Source organism: Jaculus jaculus, chromosome Y (genome assembly GCF_020740685.1).
Source record: "Jaculus jaculus isolate mJacJac1 chromosome Y, mJacJac1.mat.Y.cur, whole genome shotgun sequence".
Lineage (NCBI taxonomy): Eukaryota > Metazoa > Chordata > Mammalia > Rodentia > Dipodidae > Jaculus > Jaculus jaculus.
The window spans coordinates 5,682,424-5,707,236 of record NC_059126.1 but is presented as its reverse complement, the minus strand read 5'-3'; the positions used below and the strand labels follow the sequence as shown (position 1 = coordinate 5,707,236).

Genomic DNA, 24,813 nt, shown 5'->3' with positions numbered 1-24,813 from the left:
CAGCCACCATGAAAGAAAGAATCGTCTGCAGCCTGAATTTTTAAAATTTATTTTATTTTTACTTAATTATACAAGATCGAGAGACAGAAAGAGACTGAAAGAGAGAAAGGGAGGGAGAGAGGGAAGGAGAGAAGGAGTGAGGGAGGAAGAGAGAGAGAGAGAGAGGACAGAGAAAAAGAAATGGGCGCGCGAGGTCCTGCAGCCAGTGCAAAGGAACTGCCTGAGCGTGTCCACACACACACACACACACACACACACACCCACCCACACACCCAGAGAGAGAGAGAGAGAGAGAGAGAGAGAGAGAGAGAGACAGACAGACAGGCCCCTGCTCGGTAGCTGTTCAGCTGTGGTGTCAGTGAGCTCCAACTCCGCGGTCCTTTCAAAACGCAGAAGCCGTTCTCAGTAGACCATTTGCACCAATAACTTGGAGCGAGCACCCCAGGCCGACAGCGTCCATTGCTTCCCAGCCAGCTCCGTTTCCTTAGCCGTGCGCGTCAGCACCGCCCGGGAGGGGCGCGGGCCCCACGCACGACCGCTGCGGCTTCACCTCGTAGAGGACCGCGCCCGAAGGCCTCACACGTGACGACGGCCGCACGCGGACCCAGCGAGGAAGGGGCTGGCGCCGTGGGTGCCCGCCGCGCTGCACGGGGCCCAGCCTGTGGGAGCTGGCACGCGTCACAGGACGAGCCACGGAACGCGCGCGCGCCTTTGTGTCGCCGCCGGAAGTGGGCGTTGCTGACGACGCGCGTGGCCGTGGCCGTTTCCTTGGCGGTGGCCGTGGCCGTGGCGGTGGCGGTGGCTGCGGGCGGAGTCGCCTGTGGTCCGAGCGCCTGCACTGAGGTAAGAAAGGCCCTGGCGTCTTAGCCAGGGCAGCGCCTCCACAGAGCTCACCTTCCGGGGCCCTTCCTCCTCTCGCTCTTCCCTTTTCCCGCCCTGCTCTTCAGGCCGGGCCTGTGAAGGCCGCTCTCTCCGGCGCTCAGACCGTTGGCGGCCAGCGCTCGCCGCTCCGACACCTCTCGCACCTGTTTCCAGTGTGTTCTAGGGAACCCTCTGCCCCGCCTGCCCGTATTGGCTCCCATCGCTGGCCCCTGCCTGCGTTGGAAAAGGGGGTTTCTCTCCTCGGTGTTGGCTGTAGGGAAGGGAATCCTCACCCGAGGGAGGCCTCCAGCCCCCTTAAGAGGTCACAGAGCAGCCTCACGCTCCGCTTCTTCCCGTCATGGCCGCCTGAGGGAAACCTCCTGCTAACCCTCAGGACGGGGCACGTTGTTCATGGGACACTGCGCTCTCACGACGCCAGGCTCTCAATGGCCCACATGGGCTCTCAGCGCTGTGGTGCCTGGCAAATACCCTGCCCCCCGAAAAGTCACTGCACTCAGCACTCATCAGTACACCTGGAATTACACACACACACACACACACACACACACACACACACACTCTCTCTCTCTCTCTCTCTCTCTCTCTCTCTCTCTCTCTCTCTCTCTCCTGGGTTCTTCCACCACAGTCACCTTTTCCAAACAAAAGTGGCTGGCTGTAGCACAACATCAAAAAACACCACACTGTGTTAACTCAAACTTGAAGAGTATGTGTAACGTATTCTTACTACTCATTACCCGAACCCAAGTACCAAAGTTACAGCAAAGTACCAGAGTTCAAATGATCACTTCTATTCCTTAACCACTTTAACTCATATTATTATTGTTATAGAATGGGACACAAGGGGCTTGGAATTGGGTGAGGAGCCGAAGGAAACCTTGACTAGAGATGAACACAAAACACAATTTCAAAGCCTTCCTATGGGCCTGGTTTCAGACACCTTAACTTTTCCCACAAAAACTTCACTTAATAACAATTTCCCCATTGTTGTGGCGAATGCTGTTCATCCCACCACACGGAAGGGACACATAGGAGTACTGCTGGGAGTTTGAGGTCACCGACTGACTACAAAGGAACTTCCAGGTCAAGTTGGGGACTGTGAGACCCTACCTCAAAAAAAAAAAAAAAAAAAAAAGAAAAGAAAGAAACAAAAGAAACTCATGAGGTCATGACGTACCCTACTCTAAACAATTCTTAAATCCTCACGTTTATAAACCTCCCCTACTGTGTAGAGAGAATGAGGGGCTGGAGAGTCTTAAATCAACACTTCTTGCCATGTTGGCATAGGAAATTGGGGAAAACAAAGTGAATCAACTCCAGAAAAGGGGAACATAGCGTGGCAGCATTGTGTTTTTTATGAGTCGGGGAAATGGGTCAGGAGGGATGATTCAGTAGTTACGCTTATTTGCAAAACCTGAATGTTTGTGTTCAATTTCCAGTACAACAGTAAAGCCACAAACATACAGTGGAGAAGGCTTCGGGAGTTCATTAGCAGTGGCAAGAGGCCCTTGTACCCATATTATCTTTCTTTCTCTCTCTGCTTAGCATTGCTTTTTTTTTGAGTTAGGATCTTACACTGACCTTAACTTACACTAGGGTAACTTTGTAACTCTTTTAACTTTTAAATCTTTATGATCCTCCTATATCTGCCTCCCAACTCAGGGATTAAATGCATGTACTCCCAAGCCTGTCTACTTTTATACTTTTATGAGATAACATTTTCAAAAAAAAAAAAGTATATATATATATATATATATATATATATATATATATATATGTATATGTATATATATATATATATATTTTTTTTTTTAACATTTTATGTATTTGCAGGCATGTAGATTTATTGTGAATGTGCCGGCAAGAACCTCTAACAAGAGCAATCAACTCCAGATACATGTGCCACCTTGTACATCTAAGTGACATGAGTTCTGGGGAATCCATCCTCAGTCTTCAAGCTTAGCAAACAGGGACCTTAACTGATAAGCCATCTCTTTAGCCTTTGCAAATAAATTTTCAAAAGTTATACAGTTGGTAAATAAACTAGAAAATACCTGAAAATTTTGAATAGGTTAAATGTTATTAAATTAGCATCCAGCAGTGTTAGATCATAGAAAAAAAAAAAAGTGGCCTGCCCTTAATGTAATGTTTTAAGAACTTGAAAGAGAGCTTTTATTGTTTATCCAAGAATTGAAAAGAGCAGTATCTTTGCAGCAAGACTTGATTTCTCATAATATGAAACCCTAAAACTAGGTCAAAACTTGCTGTTGTAATAACCCTTAAAATAGAGTAAAAACTTGTCATCTATGCCAGCAATTGTACATGACTTAACTGTTGGTAGGCCTAGATTTCATTACAATACTATGAGTTATAAGTGGATGACGTGTCAGTGATATAAGAAGGATAAATGTTTGTGGTGGGTCACTAAGGGTTTCTTTTAATGAACTTGTGTGTTAACTCAACAACTTATTAAAGTTGTTATGGCTACCTTTTGATGTATTTTATTGCTAATCCATTAAAACATGCTTTTTCCTTCCCTAGAACCTGCTCTGGGTATTTTGCTGTCAACATTGAATACACTTCCAGTACGTATTACTTGCTGTCTTTATACATATACATTGTTTATGTGTACTTTGATGTCTGTTTTCTTTGAAGTTTGTTGTGAAAAGTTCAAATGTCTCTGAACTACATTGGAAGATAAAGTCTGCATGGTGTTCATGTCTATAAGTCATCAAATATGAAATAATATAGGTTATTATATATCATAAAATATGACACAGCCCTTTATTCATGGTTGATCTCATCAGATATAAGGCATGTGTAACTTAAAGAGGTATGAGGACCAGGTGTGATATTGTATACATGTATACCTAACTCCGAGGAGACTGAGGCAAAAGGATGAGAATGTTGAAGACAGGCTGAGGTACTTATCAAGTTTCTGTCTCAAAATCATAAAGAAAACAAAACAAAATAAAAAAGTCAATATTACAGGGTTAGGGGCAGATTAAATATGAGTACCACTCTCACTGCTATCCTGATAATCACCTCCAAGGACATGGTGGTAGATACTGAACTGACTCAAAATTCATCAAATTTAGGGCTGGGGATGTAGCTTAGCATTACACGCACTTGATTTCAAACGCTAAGGTCCCACATTCTGTCCCTAGTACCCACATATGCCAGAGGCAGCAGGACAAATTAATTGGTTGCTAATGTGCAGTGGCTAGAATATCTACCATGCCCATTCTCCCTCCCTCTCTCTCCCCCGCCCCCCGTGCCTGTTAATACTTGTACTGAGGAGGCCGATGTAGGATGACCACTGTGAGTTCCAGGATATATCATAAATTCCAGGTCTAAGTGGGATAGAGCTTGATTCTACCTTGAACAGTAAAACTAGAATAACAACAACAAGAAATCTTTGAAGTCAGTTATGCAGACCAATTACTCACCCCAAAGAGATTAACAAGTGCCTTTGGAAGCACAGGGGACATTCATTCTAGAAGAGGAGTTGAAAGAATAGCCATAGTGTAGGAAATATATGTTGTGATGTTAACTACACACACACACGAGACACACGGAGAGAGAAGGGGGGCTGACTGCTACATTTTTGATCCTACAGTGAAGGCTGGTAAACCCACAGAAGAGGGGGAGTTGTGGATTGAAGTGGAAGAGAGGGAGCATAACAGTATATACCCTTGGACATAGGACCAGTATGCAAGATGTTCACACCCCACAGTTCTCAGTTTACAAAATATACTTGGTGTAAGGCAATGGACTTAACTTTGTAGTAGAATGTTTGCCTACCATGCTCAAGGCCCTAGGTTTGGTTTCTACCAACTAAGTAAGTGGTGTGTTTGTTTTAATCTATCAAAGGAGATTAGAGTTTACCTGAATTACCAATAACTGAGCAATAAAGCTTTGTGGTAGTTTTCTGACATATGCCCCTATATGGGCAGTCCCATATAAAGTATGTGAATCATAAGTTTTCCCAGTCTGTCAGCTGCTGACATGGTCTAACATTTACTAGTGATGGGAGGGATGAAATTAATGGAAACTTAAAAGAATTTGATCAGTAAATGCTCTATGTATATTCTTATACTACAAAAATAGAAAAGATTGCTGGATAAGAAAAGTTTGGTGGGGTGGTGAAATGGATTACCAGTAAAGACATTTGCCTGAGAAGCCTAAGGTCCTTGGGTCAATTTTCCTGGACCCATGTAGGCCAGATGTACAAGAGGGCACATGCATTTGCAGTTTGCATGCAGTGGCTTAAGGCCCTGGCACACCCATTCTATCCTTTTATTTGCCCCTCTCACTGTCTCACAAATAAATGAAATAATCAATAAAATATTTACCAAAAGAAGAGTTTAGCTAGAATCATAACTTACCAAACCTCTAAGACTTTTTTCCTTCCCATTCATTCTGGTATTTAAGGCATTGCCTTGATTACTTGCATCAGGATCATGATTACCAGTTAATTCCATGCTTAACACAATACAAGCAAATCTTTCTTTCACATTTCCAAAGTGAGTTCTGCTCTCCTTTTATGGTTCCTGATTTATATTCTTCTAATCAAATGTGAATGGCTTATCTTACTTTTATCCTTACCTACAAATGTAAGGAGCTTTTGACTAGGTTGCCACTAGTTCTCACAGAGTGTGCTTAACCATTTAATTTATTGCTCTTCACACAGCTTGCTAAGTTGTGGGGTTCAGCCTGGTAAGCTTATCTAGATCAATGACAGTTTCAATAATATGATATAGGTTAGTGCCTCCCCCCCGCCCCCCCCCACACACACAGCATTTCTGTCTGTCTGCTGCTGTTTTAGATTCAGGAGGTTCTGTCTTTTGTTTTATTTTATTTTCATTATTTTTTGCAGATTACTTTCTTCTCCTTCCAACTCTTTGTAGTGATTAAAGATGCTCCCTATGTATACTGCCATTACAATACACTACAAAGAATAGAAACGATTGCTGGTAATATAATAGTCATAGTGTAGGAAGTATATTTTGTGATGTTGTCTATACATCCCCCACCACACACAGACAGTCAGAGAAGTGGGGTAGGGAAAGTTGTACATTCATGATCCTATGGTGAAGGCTGGTAACTCCACTGAAGATGGTGATTAGTGCAATGAAGTAGAAGAGAGGGAGCATAACAGTATATACCCTTGGACATAGGACCAGTGTTCTCAGTTTATAAAATAAACTGATGCTGGACTGGTGAAATGGATTACCAGTGAAAGCATTTGCCTAAGTAGCCTAATAACCTTGGGTCAATTTTCCTGGACCCATGTAGGCCAGATGCACAAGGGGGCACATGCATCTAGAGTTTGCATGCAGTGCTGAAAAACCCTAGCACACCCATTCTACCCTTTAATCTTCCCCTCTCACTCTCTCTCACATAAATGAAATAATAATTAAAAATATATAGCAAAAGAAGAACTTTTCTAGAAGCATAAGCTTCCCAATACTCTAGGACTTTTCCCCTTCCTATTCATTCTGGTCTTCAAGTCATTTCCTTGATTATTTGCATCAGTATTATGGTTACCAATTAATTACATGCTTACTACTTTCCCAGCAAATGTATCTTTTTCATTTCCACACTGAGTTCTGCTCTGCGTTTCAGGTTCGTGATTTATATACTTTTTATCAAATGTGAATTTGTTTATCTTACTCTTTTCCTTGTCTTCATAGGTAGTAGGAGCATTTTACTAGTTTGCCACCTGTCCTCACAGAGAGTGTGCTTAACCATTTAAATTACCACTATTCACAAAGTTTAACTTGTAAGGTTCAGCCTGTTAACCTTATGTATATTAATGACAGTTTCAATAATATGGTATAGGTTAGTGCCTCTTCCCCCCGACCCTCCACACAACAGTCCTATATGTGTGCTGTTGTTTTAGACTTAGGAGGTTCTGTCTTTTGTTTTGTTTTATTTTATTTTCATCATTTTGGAGATACTGTCTTTTCCTTTAGTCAGTTAGTTAGGGATGAAAGAACTTTTTTTCTCCATTGTAGTCTGAAATGTGGAAAGGAAACTTACCTATCTGTTAAAAGGAATGGAATCATTTATGAATTACCTAGGGTAACCAGTAATACTTACAAGAGTAAATTAAAACAGAAATTAAAATATATATCACGTTTGTTCCTGTCATAAATTCCTTGTAATGGGAAGCCTTAACTATCCTCACCTTGTTCTGGGACCAGTTGGATTGGGGAGTGTTTGCAAGGGGAGTGGGCCAAAGTGGACAGAGTGGCACACCAGTAGCAATTCCAATGTTAACTTGGCGGTTGGAAATTGTAGTTGGAGTGGCTATAGAACTTAAATGATCCTAATTATCATGTTTTGAAAAAAAAAGGAATGATGTTTAAGTTACATTTATCATTAAGTAAAGGTAGTCAGCAGAAAATTCTTTTTTTTTTAATATTTTTTTTCTTTCTTTCTTTATTTGAGAGTGACAGAGAGAGAAAGAGGTAGATAGATAAATATATATTTAGAGAGAATGGGCACGTCAGAGCCTCCAGCCACTGCAAACGAACTCCAGATGCGTGTGCCACCTTGTGCATCTGGCTAACATGGGACCGGGGGAACCGAGCCTTGAACCGGGGTCCTTAGGCTTCACAGGCAAGCGCTTAGCTGCTAAGCCATCTCTCCAGCCCCAGAAAATATTTTCAAACCGTAACTGAAACTTCACTGACACCACTGCTGATTCTGCTGGGCTTGTTACCTTTCAATGATAGCCCAGAGGATTTTTTTTTTAATTAGAATTAGGAATTACTTTTAATTGATTTATGTACACAGTGTCTTATAAAGTCATGTTGATGATATTCTTAGCCTGCTCCCTCTTCTTCCTGGTTTACAGATACTCTCCTCTTAGCGCATTATGGATCATGCATTGTAGGGTTAGCCATCAGTAATGGGTAAGAGTCAAGGTCTCTGTACATAATGACCCAACATGTGGCTCTAATATTCTTTCAGCCCCCTCTTGTGCAAATTTTCATCAGCCATGTTGGCTTCATTTTACATCTGCTTTAGTGATGAAGTCTTGGGAGCCTCAACTCCCACCACACCAGATATCTAGAGACACAATATGTGATTTTTATGGATACATTTTCAATATTCATGGTTTTTTTTTTAATTTTTATTTAGTAAGTTGTTATTCTAGCTCAGGAAGACCTGGAACTCCCTATCTAGCTCAGGATGGCCTTGAGTTAAAACGATCCTCCTTCCCTGGCTTCCAGAGTACTGAAATTAACAGCATGTCTCACCACTATAAATATTTCATTTATAATTGTTTAATCACCCTTTATTTCAATGTTATGTTTTATTTAGACTTATTATTTTGTATAGATTTTATTGAAAATTCCAACAGGCCCATAAGGGAGTAATCGCATAAGGTTCTACTCTGCTTTATACTTAACTGTTCTTCCCTCTCTCTGTCAGTGGAATCTCCAGACCCCGAGAGACTATTACAGTGCCCTTATGATAAAAAGCACCGCATCAGGGCCTGCAGGTTTCCATATCACCTTATCAAGTGCAAAAAGGTAGGCTAACTTTTTGTTTGTAATTCATCCTCTCATTACATTTGAAGTGCTTCACATGTCTAGATTTTAGATGGTATGGAGGCATATGTCTTTAATCTAGGCACTTAGAAGTGTCACTGTGTGTACAGGGACAGCACGTCCCTGGAGATGCCCTATCCTGAATTGTTAAAAGGTCAAACACAAACAAAAAGGAGACATTTGTAAAGTGCAAGTAATTTTAACTTAAATGATTTCTTTCTTCCCACTTCCTGGCCTTATTTCTCTTTTACTGCTCCTTTCCTCCCTTTCTCCCTGCCCTCCTTCATTTACTTATGAGTGTGGTTTAGCTTATATGCAAACCAGAGCATCTGGACACTGCAGCATGTCTCCAGACATATGTGTCTGGCTTATCATAGGTACTGAGAAATCAAAGCCAGGCTGTCAGGCTTTGCAAGAATGTATCTTTAACTGCTGCTCCTCTTCCCAGCCCCAAACGGAAATGTTTAAATGAGTGTCAAAGTGGTTGGGTGAGTCTATTTTTGTGTTAAATACCAACACTGAGAAAAGGGAGTATATCAGTATTTTTCTCTTTGGTTTTCTTCCCTTAACTGGTGGCAGTAACATCCTTTAAAAACAGTGTCTCTCAAGTAATCTTTTGTATGTATTTCTATTTGAGATGGGAAAGTATGGGCATGCCATTCCCTTTTGAACTCCCTCTCAGGCTGGCCTAAAATTCAGTGTTTCTCCAGTTTTGGCCTTGTGAGTGTAAGGCATGTGTCACCACACCTGGCAACCTTAATTTGAGCCAGGATTTCTCACTAAACGTGGAGATCTTAGAGTGAATTAGACTCAGTGGATAAAAAGCCCTGGGATCTCTTCTCTCCACCTCCCAATCTCTGGCATCATGTGCCATCATTTTCCTCTTACTGGAATTTTGGTAATGCACACTAGATCCTCATCAATGTGCCTCAAGCACTTTATTAACCCAAGCTCCTCCTCAGCTCTGTCTTTTTGTTTAGAATGATGTTCCATGTAGTGCAACTTATGGCACATTCAATGCCAGAATAAACTTGAAGTGATCCACCTGCCTCAACTTCACAACTGGCCCACTATATCCTGCTACAAATTATTTCGTGTTACATACCTGAGGTTTTATTTCCGAAGGTTCTTTTTCTTAATTTTTAATTTAAATTCCTTTAATTATATAGTATATTTTTTTTCAAATTCACTCAATCATTACCCTCTCTTTTCCCTGCCCCATTTTCAGTTTTCCCAAATAATGATGGGTGAGTTCAGGCCATTAATATTTAGGGTAATGACTGTGAGATTTGATTTGTTCCCTGCCATATTGTGGTGGTAGATGTGTGTTGATGTTTTCATGGCCTTAGATGGTTTTTGTGCCTACTGTGTTTGGTTGTTGTGATCTGCTTCTTGTATGCATTTGGTATTTCATTTCTTGTTTGTGGAGAATTTCCTGAAATACTCTCTGTAGGTTTCATTTTGTGTTCATATAATTGTAAAGCTGAGTTTTGTCATGGAAAGCTTTTCTTTCACCATCTATTATGAGGGATGCTTTTGCCAGTAGAGTAGTTTGGGTTGGAAGCAAAAGGTTCTTAGACCTTGGAGATTTTCACTCCAGGCCCTTCTAGCTTTCAGGGTTTCCATTGAGAACTCTAAAATAATTCTGATGGGGATACCTTTGAAAGTGGTGCTCTGTTTTTCCCTAGATGCTTCTAGGATTTTATCTTTGGTGTCAATATTTAGAGTCTTAATGATAATATGTCTTGGAGAGTTTCTCCTTTGGTCTAGTCTGTTTGGAGTTCTGTTGGCTTCTTGTATCTTGATGGGCCTTTCTTTTAATAGACTGGGGAAGTTTTCTTCAATTATTTTGTTAAATAAGTTCTCCATGCTTTTGCTCTTAAATTCTTCTCCTTCTGGTATTCCAATGATTCTGATATTAGGACGTTTAAGTGTATCCTACAATTCCCTCATGTTCTACTCACAGAAACTTTTGAACTTACTGAAGTTTTTGAACTCTCGAAACCTTTCTTCCATCTTGTCTTCCAGATCATAGTTTCTATCTTCTACTTGGCTGGCTGTGTTCTTGAGAGCCTCTGGAGAGTCTAAGACTTGTTCAATTAAGTTTGCATTTTCTACTACTTTTCTATGTATCATTTTCATTGCTTTGTCAAGCTTCCTTTTCACATCATTTTCTGATTTTCTTGATGAATGTTGGAATTCATCCTTGCATTTCTTTATGTCTTCATTTACTATGGCCAGCTGATTCTTAAGGTCCTCTTTTTTTCACTCTCCCTCAAATCTATTAACTCTTTGAATTCCTTCCAATCTGTTATCTATTTATTATAGTTTCGTGATGGTAGCATCCACATGGTTTTCGGTCCTTTGTTGCTTTACAGCAAGTTCTACAGTAGGTTGGAAAGGGTTGCATTGCTCATAGCTTCAATTTGATGTTCTGATCCTCATAACTCTTCTATGTTTTGGTTAGATGCATTCATTGTAGGACTGGGTGGTCTATCTGGGTTTCTTGCATTTGATTTTTCATGTTATTCCTTTGCACTGTGGTCTTCCCATGACAGTGTATGGGCAGGTAGGTGGGTGGATCAGCCTGGGCTCTAGCACAGTGGGAATCTGAGCAGACTGGGGCAGTTGCCAGGCAGCCTGGGCTTTGGCTCCCATTTGCCAAAGCTGCCTATGTACTGCCTGACATGGGCGTCAAAGTTGCCTGAATTCTCAAGAGGCAATGGGCCAAAGTTGCCTGCATTCAAAGTTGGAGGGGGACTGAGGTACCAAGCCCTGAAGCAGCCCAAGCTCTGACTGGGAACACTGGGACCCCAGAAATAGTCTGCGCTCCCCTGCCACAGGAGAATGTAGGATGGCAGGCGGATGGCAGGCAGACAGGTAGCGGGGAGCACCTTAGCTGGTACAAGCGAGAGCACAGTCTGGGCTTGTGTGGCAGTTGCTGTGGGACTGGGCTTGCTGAACAGTAATGTGGGCAAGTGTGCAGAGCAGTTTAAGCTTCCGCAGGCAGGGATTGATTGGCATGCGATCAGAGCTCACAGGTGGGCATAGCGATGTGGGGCGTGGAGTCACAGCAGCGGGGCACAATGGCAATTTGGTGTTAGGGGTGCTCTACCTGCCCGCAAGGAGATCTGCGATTCCCTGTTTTGCCCACATCTATACCCTCCCTCTGATAAGAAGACCCGGAAGCCTTAATGTCTTGTTTTTCTTTTCCTGGGATTTGCAGCACAGCTAGGCAGTCACCATCTTGGCGGCAGGTCCGCCAACTACATTATAAACAGATATTTTCCCATACCTTCTACACAATAGCAAGAATTGTGCAGCTATGCATTTGTGTTGCATTCTGGTGTTATGGTTCATCATGAATATCACCTTTTATAGACATGCACAGAACTTGGCCATTACAGCTTTTACTTTCGCAATGACCCTTGTGATGCTAAGAAAAAAAATAGGAGATACATTTCAAATTGTTTGCTTACCCCTGTATAATCATAGAGATTTGTTGTTCATCTTGACAGTCATCAGAAAGATGCTTACATTTGGATGATTTTGAATTTTTTAATTCTTTGTATGAATAAATAGTTCCATCTTAATTTTCTATTAGGGATATACCAAGTATAGCTGAGCTGCACATTTTTAGGGGAACTTGAGAGGAGTCAGTAAAAACAAAAGGCTGAGAAACTCTTCTTGGCTTCAAGAAATCCAAACAGTTAACTGATTCCTTCATTTTGATTCCACAGAATCATCCTGATGTTGCAAAACAACTGGCTACATGTCCATTCAATGCTCGTCACCTGGTTCCAAGGGCTGAACTGAGTCATCATATCTCAATATGTGATGACAGGTGTTGTATAGAGCAGGATGTGGGTAAGCCTGGCTAGTTCAAAGGTTCCACAACTACAACTGACTCATTCATGTGTACATTGTGCTATATTGTGAGCAGAATTCTGCTTTCATCTTTTAAAACATAGTACATTGTCTGTCTCCAAGATTTTTATAAGTTAGGTGATCAGACTGTTTTCTCTTCTAAACAGCCTAATTTATATTCTTGGGGCTGGTTATGAGATGTTTGTAAAATGCTGGACTAATATGCACAAAGTTCCTATTTGGTCCTCAGCATTAAATGAATCTGATGGGAACACATTTTCCTGTAATACCAGCACTCAGGGTGGAAGCAGGAGGACCAAGGAACTCGAGGTCATCCATGGCTACACAGTGACCTTGACACTAGCCAGTACCAAATGCTGTCATCTCAATACATACATATATTTATTTCTGTATCTAGGTATCTTAGCTGTATCAATGTCTATATGTTTTTTTATTGCCATGTATATGATGTTTGTCTTTGTTTCTGCTTCCTTTTCTTATCTTGCCAACTTTTGTTCTAACTATGTTTTTAACAAAACTGCCTTGTAAGGTGTAATACCTTTTGCACAATAACATGTCTCCCTTTATGTATAAATTTCTTGTCTTGCAGTCATCCCCACCAGGAACCCTGGAGAAGACACTCTGCCTAAGAGCACATTGCAGCACCCTCCTTGTGATGAAGACTGGGATAAAGGTAAATGTCTCTACAGCTTTTACTTCAGCATATGTAAATCTCAAGCCATTTACCTAAGACAGAAGGAAAATTTTCTTTTTTCTTACCGTACCATATTGTTCAAAAAGCCTTTCTAATTTTCATGGGCCCCCAGTTGAGCTCATTTGTGTCACTAACCAAACATGTAGAATACTTTATGCCTCTTGATTGGCAAAATCGCTTCTTGACATGTGCTTTATCTTATAAATTCTATTTGATATATGTGTTTGATATTATGAGGCAAGGGAAATATTATGTATTCTCGGTGTTTATATCCTGTAATTAAATTCCTACCTCTATGTCACATGGGGGAGGATGATCAAGTTTTACTTGCATTAAAAACTTAGAGGTAGTACTGATCATCTTACAATGAACTATAACTGTGTCTTATGTTGGTTGTCACTAATGAATTTTTGCTTCCTTTGGCAGAATTGGCTGAAGAGAATAACACCACCCCATTTATCTGGGGCACAACCAGTTTCTGTGACAATAAATGGTAAATGCATTGGTTTTCCTCTCTCCAGTACCTCCTAAACTCTATGTGTTCCATTACAAAAACAAAAGAAAGAAAGGGAAAATAAACAGAAACAAAGAAAGAATTAATGATAGAAAAAAAGGAAAGGGAAAGAATGGAAAGGCAAGAGAAAAGAAAGTCAAGATGTGAGGCAAATCAAGAGGCCAGAGTCAAGGAAAGAAGCAAGAGGCAAGGCAAAAGGTTAGGCAAAATACCAGGAGAAACAAGAGGCAAGGAGAGGGAACTCAAGACTAGTGTACAGGCACAGCAAGGAAAGGCAAGAAGGAAGCATGGGAAGCAAGAGCCAAGGTGAGCTGAGGCAAGAGTCAAAGTGATGGAAGAGGAGAATTAATACAAGAGGGCAGGAAAGAGACAAAGCAAGGCTATAGTCAAGGTGAGGCCAGGCAAGAGTCCATTCCAGGAAAGGGGAAGATAAAGGAAGAGACAAAGCAAGGGGCAAGGGAGGCAAGGACAGCTGTGTGGCAAGGCAAGGTACGAGGTGAGACAACATACGGCAAGGCAAATAAGAAACAATAGCAAGGCAAGAGCCCAGTCAAAGTGTGTCCACTTAAGGCAACAGGGCAGGCAAGGCAGGGGAAGAGGCCAGATAAGGGAAGAGAATGGTAAGGCAAGGAAATGGTACAGGCAAGGCAAGGGGAAAGAAGGAGCCTAGGCAAAGTGCCAGGGCATGCTACAGTCCTGGCAAACAAGGTGAAAGGCAAGTCAAGAGGCAACGGCATGGCCTGGGAAGAGGTAAGCAAGGGAGGAGGAGAGGCCAGAAAAGGCAAGGGGCCAGGCAAGGCTGTTAGGCAGCATAGAAAGTGGCCAGGCAGGTGACAAGAGGACATACAAGAGACAAGAGGCCAGGAAGGTTCAGAGCCTAGGCATGAAAGGCCAGGGAACTCTATAGGCCAAGCAAGAAGGAAGGTTGTGTAGGAGTTTACGCAAGACAAGAGGCAGGTCAGGAAAGGCGAGATTAAAGGAAGGCAAGAGCGTAGATAGGCAAGGGATCGTACAAGGAAGGAGGGCAGGCAAGGCAGTCAAGGCAAGGCATGGTAAAGCAAGTCAATAGGCCAGGCAAGACTACAAGTAAGGCAAGTAAAGAGGAAAGCAAAGCAAGAGGGAAGGTAAGGCACCAGGGAATATAATGCTAGGCATGAGGCAAGATGAATAGGCATGCGTGGTAAGAGACAGTACAGGGAAAATAAGGCAAGGAAAGGCAATGCTGCCCAACAGATAAGGTAAGGGGATGCAGTGCCAGTCAACAGACAAGGCAAAGGGAAAGGCCAGACAACAGGATATGCAACATGCCTGAGAAAGCAAGAGGTGAAGCAAACCAAGAGGCAAGTTTGCGCAAGGCTAGCCCACTGAAGGGCACCACAAAGTTAGGGAAGAGGCAGAGTGATTCAAGATGCAAGTTAGGGAAAGGCTGCAGGCAAAGCAATTCAGGAGCATGTCAAAGCAAGAGATAAGGCAAGGAAAGAGGCAATGCAAGGCAAGTGATAAGGCAGGGCATGTTAAGGCAAGACAAGAGGCAAGTCAAGGAACAAGGTAAGGGAGGATGTAACTCAAGGCAAGACATTCAGGGCATGACGGAAAAGGCAAGTTAAGGCACGGTAACAGGTGAGGCAAGAGTGAAAGCAAGAAGCAAGTTAATACAAGAGGAAAATAAATAAAGAGGCAAGGCAACAAAGTGGCAATGCAACTCAGGAGGCAAGGCAAGGCAAAGCAAGAGACAAGGCAAGGCAAGGCAAAGTCCACAATCTTTCCTTGTTGCTGGTGTTTCATTGGTTATATTCAACAGGTAATTTTAGTGGTATTTTTCCCTATTTCTTCTTTGATACACGATCATGGTATTGTTATTGATCAGTGAAAGCACAAAAATGTTACCTTATTGGGTTACAGAGGAGGAGTACTCCTTGGCATTCTTGGTTGTTTTCTTTTGTAAGTTCCTAGATTGTTTCTTTATTGGCAAATAGAATATGAGAGAATGGGAGCAGCAGGACTTCTTACCACTGCAAAAAATGTCTACAAACATGTGCTACTTTGTACATCAGGATTTATGTCATATGGGTGCTGAGGAATTGAACCTGGGACAGCCAGCTAAGGAACCAAATGCCTTTAAATGTGCAGCCACCTGCCCATAACTGTAGATGGTATGTTTGTGAATTTTTTTTAACCACATTTTCATTGTTGACCAAGTCTCACACAAAAACTAAAGAGAAGATAAAAGTGAAGCAGAGTTGCGATTCCCTGGCACTCATATGATTACCGATAGATACAGCCAGTGGTTTGCAGTCTAAGGGCTCGGGAGGTAAAGACAGGTTTCCTGGGCCAAAGTGAGGGCGAAGAACTCTGTGGTTTCAAATGAAGTACCTTGGCAAAGTAAGTAAAGTGAAGAATCCTCAAGGAAGACACCATTGCCATCCTCCTATCTCCAAACATGCACCCATAAAGGTTTGCACATCGTGTCTCCACAAAAATTCTGAAGCCATTCCACTTAATTCATTTTTACTCCAGACACCCTGACTCTGTTAGAGGGGAGTCTGTACAATAGTTTGAGATTGGGAAGTCCAGTGTATTCATTGGGTAACAAAATGAATCATTACTCTTTATACTTACTTTTTATAACAAGTTCAAACCTCAGATTTCTCATTTCCCAACTTTAAACAGAAAAGAATAGTTCCAAATAAAATTAGGACTTTATCTGGATTTGAATGGAATAGAATAAAATTGTCTTTTTATAATCTTATTTTTTTTTCCTGTTTGCTTGCTTGTTTTCTTTTGTTTTACTGTGTAGAGTCTCATTCTATCCCAGACTGACATTAAAAGAATAGTCCCACATTGTTCTTGAACTCAGAGAGATTCTCCTACCTCTAACTCCTGAGTACTGGGATTTAAGACATGTACCACAATGTCTGGAAATAGTAGCTAGGCTTTTATCAACTTTCTTTATATTTTGTGAGTCAAGGTCTCACTCTAGTATAGGCTGTCCTTGAACTCAGCTGTAGCACACTATGGCTTAAAACATGGCAATGCACACAGCTTCACCTTCCAAGTGCTGGGATTTATGGTGTGTGTTACTATGTACTCTTTGTATTTTATGTTCCCAAACATGAAATTCTAAATTTCTGTCTCAGGGTTACTGAAGTGAGTTGATAATTTTTTATTTATTTATTTATGTATTTATTTATTTAGTTATTTTGACGTAAGTTCTTGTCCTAGCATAGGCTGACTTGGAATTAATTATGTAGCCTCAGTGTGGCCTGAAATTCTTGCTGATTATTCTGCTGCCTCCTCAGTGCTATGATTAAAAGCATGTGCCACCATGACTGCCTCTGTGGATAATTTTTAAGGGTATGCTATATTTCCAGAAGCAATATAGAAAATCTGAAAGATGAATTCTGATAGTTACAAATGTAAATTTGCCTGAGTATTAAGAGGCTTATATCACCAGATTTTATATTGTATTTATTTACCATGTATTGGGGACAAATAGATGGAGGGTGGGTTGAGGGGAGAGAAAGTGAGTATACATGGGCATGCCAGGGCCTCCATCCACTGAAAATGAACTCCAAATGCATGCATTATTACATTCATCTGGTGATACGGGGTACTGGGTATTCAAATATGAGTCCTTACACTAGTGAAGAAAGAACCTTAGACAATTTTAATGCTTCTCTTGAGGCCTGATGTTTGGCATTTTTAATGTGAAGGTATATTATTTTCACATATGGTGAGTTAATGATCATGCCATTCAACAAGGCAGTGGATGTCATTATCGTTAACATCAACTTCTAGAAAATGAAACTTTTTGGTTCCAGGCTAATGAGTGTTCAGAATAGGGAACATTCCAGGGAAGTGGAAATAAAATTCAGGTTGCTTGAAATGGATTTTCATTTCAGATTAAAGAAGGTGGTCTTTCACTGAGATTAAATTCACATTCTGTGAGATAATGTGGGCCTACCAGAAAAAAATTTTGATACGCTGACATAATGGTATTATTCTTCTTTGCTTGTTTATGTAGTCCTGCAAGCAACACAGCTATGGAACATAAAAGTAATCTGGCATCAGGCAAGCAAGTTCCAAAGACTCAGCCATGGAAAAACAGTAAGTAACATGGAGGCAAAATGCTTCAATACTGTTTCACTGCGTTGGCCACAGCAGAATGTAGGGTGCCTTGCTCCAGTCAAACATGCTGCATTTCGCAGCCAGGTCTCACCACCCCTGATATTACTGTGGTTACAAGTGCACATGACTACACCTAGATGTTTTCTTTGGATTCTGGTGACTTTAACTTAGGCAGTTTCAGCCTTCTGGTCTTGGCTGCCATGTCTACAGAGAAAGTACCTACATCAGTCAGCTTTCAAGCCCATGATACAAACTTTCTAGTGTTACTTTGACATCCAAATTCCCTTTAAATCTTTAGTATTACTTGAGCTAAATTTTGAGTGAATAGAAGATTGCCTTTAAACATCTCCTGTTTTATGTATTTTTTATTTTCTAAAACAATGAATTCACTAAATGAGATTTCAAAAGGCTTGTACAGAGGACTAGAGTAATGGCTCATTGGGGAAGAATGTTTTCACATAAGACCTAAGGGTCTGATTTTCCTTGAGTTCTGTATCCCAGGATCCACATAAATAGTTGGGTATATCCACCTGCAGGTGTAATCCTAGTCTTTCTGTGCAGTGGAGACTGAACAATTGGTCAGGCTCCATTATTTTGTTAAATAAGTTCTCCATGCCTTTGGTTTGAATTTCTTCTCCTTCTGGTATTCCAATGATCCTGGTATTAGGACATTTAAGTGTATCCCATAATTCCCTCATGTGCTGTTCACAGGAGCTTTTGAACTTAGAAATTTTTGGACTCTCAAACTGTTTCTCCCATCTTGTCTTCCAGATCAGAGTTTCTATCCTCCACTTGGAGGACTCTTTTCTTGAGAGCTTCTAGAGAGTTTTGGACTTGTTCAATTAAGATTGCATTTTCTACTACTTTTCTGTGAATAATTTCCATCCCTCTGCCAAGCTCCCTTTTCACATCATTTTATGATTTTCTTGATGATTCTTGGAATTCATCCTTGCATTTCTTTATGTCTTCAGTTAGAATGGCCAGCTGATTTTTAAGGTCTTGAGCCAGCTTGACTAAATATGGCAGTTTCTGTTTCTATGAGACTCCATTTGAAGAAGACAAGCAGAGCTGGGTGTGGTGGTGCACACCTTTAATCCCAGCACTCTGGAAGCAGAGGTAGAATGATTACCGTGAGTTCAAGGCCACTCTCTGACTCCTTAGTGAATTCCAAGTCAGCCTGGGCTAGGGTTAGGATCTGTCGTAAAAAAAAATAATAATAATAAAAAAAAAGTAGACCAGCAGGTGAATAGAAGACACCAACAATTCTCTATGATCTGTGTGAATGTGCACAAGGCATGGCACGTACATACACCTCATACACATAACTACCGACCTGGCTTAATAGAGCCAGGAATGTTAGCATATGCCTGGAATTTTAGCACTTGGGAAGCTGATGCAGGACGATCAGGAATTCAAGGCCCAACAATGCTTCTGTGTTACTGTCGCAAACACTTGATAGGTAAAAAACTATTTTCCTTTAACTTCAAATGGTATCCTTTCACTAATTTTGAATTTTTTGAAATGTTACAATATATACAATAAATAATTGGCAATCTGTGTTTTATACACATTGAGAGTGGAGTAACTTTCATTTGGCATGGTATGTTAATGTGGAACTTTTGTGTTCATAGGTGGATATGGACAGTAAATGAACATCTTTCACAAGTAAGTGTTTGACTTACATTTTGGTGCATCTTCAGATGCAAACTAGTCTTAACTGGACCTGAAGCATTTTGATTCCAATTTTCTTTCAGATTATGATGCCAAATTAAACCTTGGGATATGTACTTTTTTAAGTATATAGCTTAAATTATGGCCTTCAACAGTAATGAACTAGCATTTAGTAGGTAAATTAGGATTGTAGCTGGATGGGGCATCTCATGGCTGTAATCTAAGCTCTTATTCATTAGGCAGAGGTATGAATATTTCCATGGGTATGCGCCTATCATGCAACCACACGCTGTCTTCTGAGTCAGGTTATGATTGAGTCAGACTGTTCCGGAAAAGAACAAACAGGAAGAGACAGGAGAATGAAAGAGAGAAAGATGAAAGAAGGAGAGAGAGGGAGAAGACAGAAGGGAGAACAAAGAAGAAGGAAAGAAGAAGGAACAATATATGGATTATTGCTAGAAAAGGGTGAACTGTGAATTCCTTTCTGATATGCTTCCCTCGATGATTAGTGATCAGACACCGTAGAATTCTATTTATTTTCTTAAAGCACCTCTTACAATAAAATCCTAAAAGTTTCTCTATATAAAGTCAAGTATAGATGTTCATGCTTTGAGTTGAACTGTTTGCTCTTATACTATGAAAAGTTATTTTTCTATGAAAGTCATGTGGTGAAAGAAAGTTTGCCATTGTTTGGTATGAATTTTCTTTTTACTTCAGAGGTAGTATCTTACTGTGTACAGGGGCTTTGAACTAAAGATGTTAAAGCTAAAATGTCCCTGAGTACTGAGATTATATGGGGCTCCATGATATCCAGCAATTTTTAATCATCTTAAATAAAATAAATGAAGCATTTTTTGAAGTATTTTAACAGAATTCTCTAGCTGTTTGGAAGGATATAATAGAAGTAGAAGTATGATTTATTCCTTAAGGAGCAAGTATGAAAAACTAGATTTTCAACAATTAAAGCCACATCCTCACAAAGCTTTATATCCTGGGCTTGATGCCTCCGTACCTACATAACATTATAAATACATGGGACCTGAGAATCTGGATTTCATTGTGGTAGCAGTAGTCTGTTGCATGCCTTGATCTTCCTTCCTCTCTGTATATTTGCAAATAAATAAACAAAAATAAAAAGCTGGATGTGGTGATACAAAGCTAAACTCAAAAGCAGGGATGTACAAGCAGGAGGGAAAAGGACTTGAAGATAATCTTTGGCTTTATACATTTGAGCACAGCCTAGTCCACAATAGATTCTTCCATACAGCTTTCAAAAAATTACATGCTGTGTGGGGAGAAAGCTCAGCAATTAAAGATTCTTTTTTCTTTTTTTTTTAATTTAATTTATTAGTTTTCTTTTTGGCAAATACAGGCAATTTGGTACCATTGTTTAGGCTCATCTATGATCTACCCACTCACATTGGACCGTCCTTGTTAATGAAAATGGGTCATGCATTGTGGAGTTAGCCCACAGTTATTGGTATGATAAATGTCTCTGCAAATCATGACCCAACATGTGACTCTGACATTTTTTCCGCCCCCTCTTCCGCAAAATTTCTCTGAGCCATGTTGGGTTCGTTTTTGGTCTGCTTCAGTGCTGAGGTGTTGGGGGCCTCTGAGACTCTGGCACTCTGATTTGGTAGGAGTTGATTTTTCTCTGTGTTGGTCTCCTTCCCCTTTGTGCTGGTATCTGGTTCACCAGAAAACATCACCCTTGTTTGTTTCGCCAATTGTCCTTAGTTTCTGTCGGGCCCCTTTTGAGGTATGTTGGGGCAGCTCTCTCCTTAGGATCTGCATCTGTCTGAAAAAGAAGCAGATTCTCCAACGGAGAGTAAGTTAGCACCCTGAAAATTGAGATAACACTTACTTTTTTTGATAGAGAGTTTGATAGGTGTAGGCCCTCTTGTAGCCCATGATTGATGGTAGCTTGATATTGGAGAGTGGGCTTATGTTTGGGTATGGTTCTGACTTGTTTCCCAGCTCCAGCTATGGGTCTCGTACCACTGAGGGGATCAGTTAGCCAAATCAAGAGCAGTTGGTTCCTCATCATGGCTGTGTGCCACTGTTGCACTTGTGTGGGCATCACATCAGGTTATTTGTTGCTAACTAGGTTAGACAATGAGTTGCTTGGACAGATCTTGGTCATTTCCCCCAGTCGCCTATGTAGCGCCTTCTGGCACTAGACACGCTGACTGTCTGAGGACTGACTGTCTCCTGGCTTCCAGCCATGCCGTTCGATTTTGCGTATCAGCTGCATGTGGAGTCTTCAGCAATAGGGTCTTACCACTGGCCTTTGGTGGGTCATCAAGTACTCTGACAGAAGTCTGTCATTGTTTTGGGAAACCTTGTAGGTTTCTCTGATCAAAAACTCATTGTGGATGGTAGCCCCAAGCTGGAACTGGGTGTTACAGGTCAGTGCCCACTAAGAAATTGAGGAAAAACATAACTCATATGGAAGAGTTAGAGAGGAGAGAGATAGAGGGGAGAAAGGGAGAGGGAGGGAGGGAAGATGTAGAAGATTTAGGTTAGTCTTGATCCTAACCTCTCCAGTGTCTTGTGGTTCAGTTGTTTCCTGTAAGGTACTAGGGAAGGTTCAGCCATTTGGTCTATCTTTTAGTTAAAGGTTCTTGATGGCGACCTGTTCAACCAGGTTTAGTTCTTCAACAAAAAACAGAAATTCAAATGTAAAAGTGAGCACAAGTAACTGCTTTTCATTTTCATTAGCAAGAAATCCTGGCATGCACACATACAAAGGCATAAGAACACAGACCTAGGCACACGCAAGCACAAACATTCAGACAAATGTAAATAAAGATTCATCTTTTCCATGGAATAGTCACTTTAAAAATTATATATAAGCAAACACATATAGATATAATTGCATTAATGAGCAAATAAGGCTACCCGAAAAAAGAGTTACTAACATAAAATGATTGGAATTGATATAGAATTATTAAAAATGCACAGTTCATAGGGTCATACCTCCTCACTTGTTGAAATTTGAAAAGACATAGTTTGACATAAGATGTGTACATTGATGGCTGCATAGATTTTAATTCAGTTAGCAAGGTTCATGTATTCAGACGTAATAAAGAGACATTTTGAAGCCTATTGGTATTCTTTTATTATCCATAATGGACACCCAACGCAGACATTTAGAAGTACCTGGGTTGTATATGTGTCTCAGATATGGCTGGTAATACTCAGTTAAAGGAAGTAAGAACCTTTTTTCTCATTTCCTTACAGATGCCAGAATCTAGAAGAATCTTCATTATCCCTCCTATCCAAGGATTCTTACTTGCTTTTTTCCAAGTTTGATGATATATAAAGTAAACTGCATGATTTTCAAGCATAAAAGTATCTGCTCTACTTTTTCCTCTGTATGTCTGTAATGCCTCAGTTATTTGATCCCAGAATCCTCCTGAACATTGCTAAGTTAGATACCTTAACAGTTTAAATATCTACTGTGCAAAAATAAAAGACCACACCATTGTAGTTACTGGAACATACTGTTGTACTGTTATCATAAACAATCTAGCTAAAGTAGACTGGAAACATAGGTTGCAACATGTACCTGCATTTCTTTACTCTGAAAAACATGGACCAATATGTTTTAAGTAATTACGACCATGAGATTTTTGTAGTGTGTTGTTGCATGCTTTTCACCCAAGCACAAGGGAGACAAAGTTATGAGGTTCCTCCATGAGTTTCAGGCACAGTTCAGGACTACCAAGTGAGTGTGATTCATCCTGGGCTTGAATGAGACACTGCATCACCAAAAAGAAAATAAAAATGTACAGTTTATGATCAAGCATTGATTCATGCACAGACTTTGAGATGGTGATAGCATTTACATAGCAAACTGCTACAATCTTATGTGGATATCTTGCTGCCAGAATATTTTCAATATAGGATAATAATTTTGTATTTATCTCTCCATATTCCAGATGGAAAATATAGTTGCTAATGGGACCAAGGAGATTGGCCCAGAATATAAGTGCATTGGATGTAAAGTCTAATAACTAGGATGAGATTCATACCAAACCAAATAAAGCCAGATTTTGTAGAGCCTATGATTAACCCCAGCATGATGACTCAAGACAGGAAATAGAAATGAAGATCCTTGGATCTCATTGGAAGGCTGAGGCAAGAAGAAAGGTGTGTTTTCAGGAATAACCTGGGCTAGAGATTAAGGCCTTATATCACAAAATAAAAAGAACAGACTGAAATGTAGCTAACTCTGTAGGGTGCTTGCCTTGCATCCACAAAGCCAGGAGTGGGATCCCTAGCATTCATAAGCAAAATGTAATTGTGCATGCTTGTATTCCTAGCAATTGGGAGGTTAAAAGAAAAGTAAGAGAATCTCGAGATTATCATTAGAATAGGATGCAGGAAACACTGTTTCCAAACTAACATGAATAAGCCTAGAAAAGATAAAAATTCTAGAGCAATTGTGAAGGCTCTGCTTATCTGTTAATATATGTTTTTATTGTCAACTTCTACACTTAAGGAAAACAAACCATAGTATTTCTTTCCCCTCCTCCAGTTTTCCCTTCATAGCTCTGCTCTCTGTCATATCGCCTGCCTTTCTCCATTATTCTCTTTTAACTTAATGTCATCATGTTTTTCTCCTGCTCTGAGACTCTTGTGTAGGTAATGCTAGACATTGCAAAGTGTTGGATATGGAAGCCCAATTCTGTCTAGACAGTTGCATATTAAGAGAGGTACCCTTCCTTTAGCTCTTATGATCATTCTTTGCCTCTTCCCAACCTGACCAAGAGCCTTGGAGGGTGTGAGGTGTTTTAGTGTTGGACACTCCTCCATCCTTTTCTCTCTTTTGGGTCATCCCACTGGTGGTTGCCAGATGAAAAGGGAAGTTTCTCTAACCAGAAATGTGAGTAGCATTAATCTGTGAGCATTATTCAGTATATGCTATGGGGCTATTTGGCTACAGAAATATATGTGTTTATCCAGACAAAACCAGGCTTTATACTATAAGGGATGGTCTACACTTGCCAGGCATGTATTCCTCCCATATAGTGGGCCTTCGGTGCAATTAGCAGTTGGTTTCCACCAGAGCAGCCATACAACTATTGAACTCATTCATTCATTTGGCCTATCCAGCTGAACTTGATGTTTCCAGTGTCCACTGTTTTCATTACTGATTTCTTCTATCTCTCATCAGGCTGCATATACTGTAGCCTTTTCCATCTTTAGTTGGCTGGCCTAAAGGGAGAATGTTTTGTACTCAGCACCAGCTTGATTTCACAATGACTCTGCCTCTCAGGCATGTGAAGTCTTCAAAAATAGGGTCTTGCCATCTATTTCTCAAGGAAAACCAAGGGCCTTTGCAATAGCCTATCATGTTCTGGAGGCAACAGAGACCTCCCTGGCCAACAACTCACTGCAAGTCAACCCATGCATGACTCGGAAAATTTTCTAGAAATTAACTATGGTTTCTGACTGTGACATTA

General features: G+C 40.7%; 1 protein-coding gene across 1 annotated transcript; it reads left to right on the top strand.

The window, feature by feature from the left end:
* Positions 1-760: 760 nt before the first annotated feature.
* LOC123457080 (gametocyte-specific factor 1-like) lies at positions 761-22,905 on the top strand. The gene is made up of 9 exons (XM_045141165.1): positions 761-843; positions 3,421-3,464; positions 8,326-8,426; positions 12,185-12,311; positions 12,922-13,005; positions 13,453-13,519; positions 17,565-17,647; positions 19,300-19,333; positions 22,586-22,905. Coding segments are annotated over exons 2-8 (480 nt in total). The 5' UTR covers positions 761-843; positions 3,421-3,463; the 3' UTR covers positions 19,317-19,333; positions 22,586-22,905.
* Positions 22,906-24,813: the final 1,908 nt, after the last annotated feature.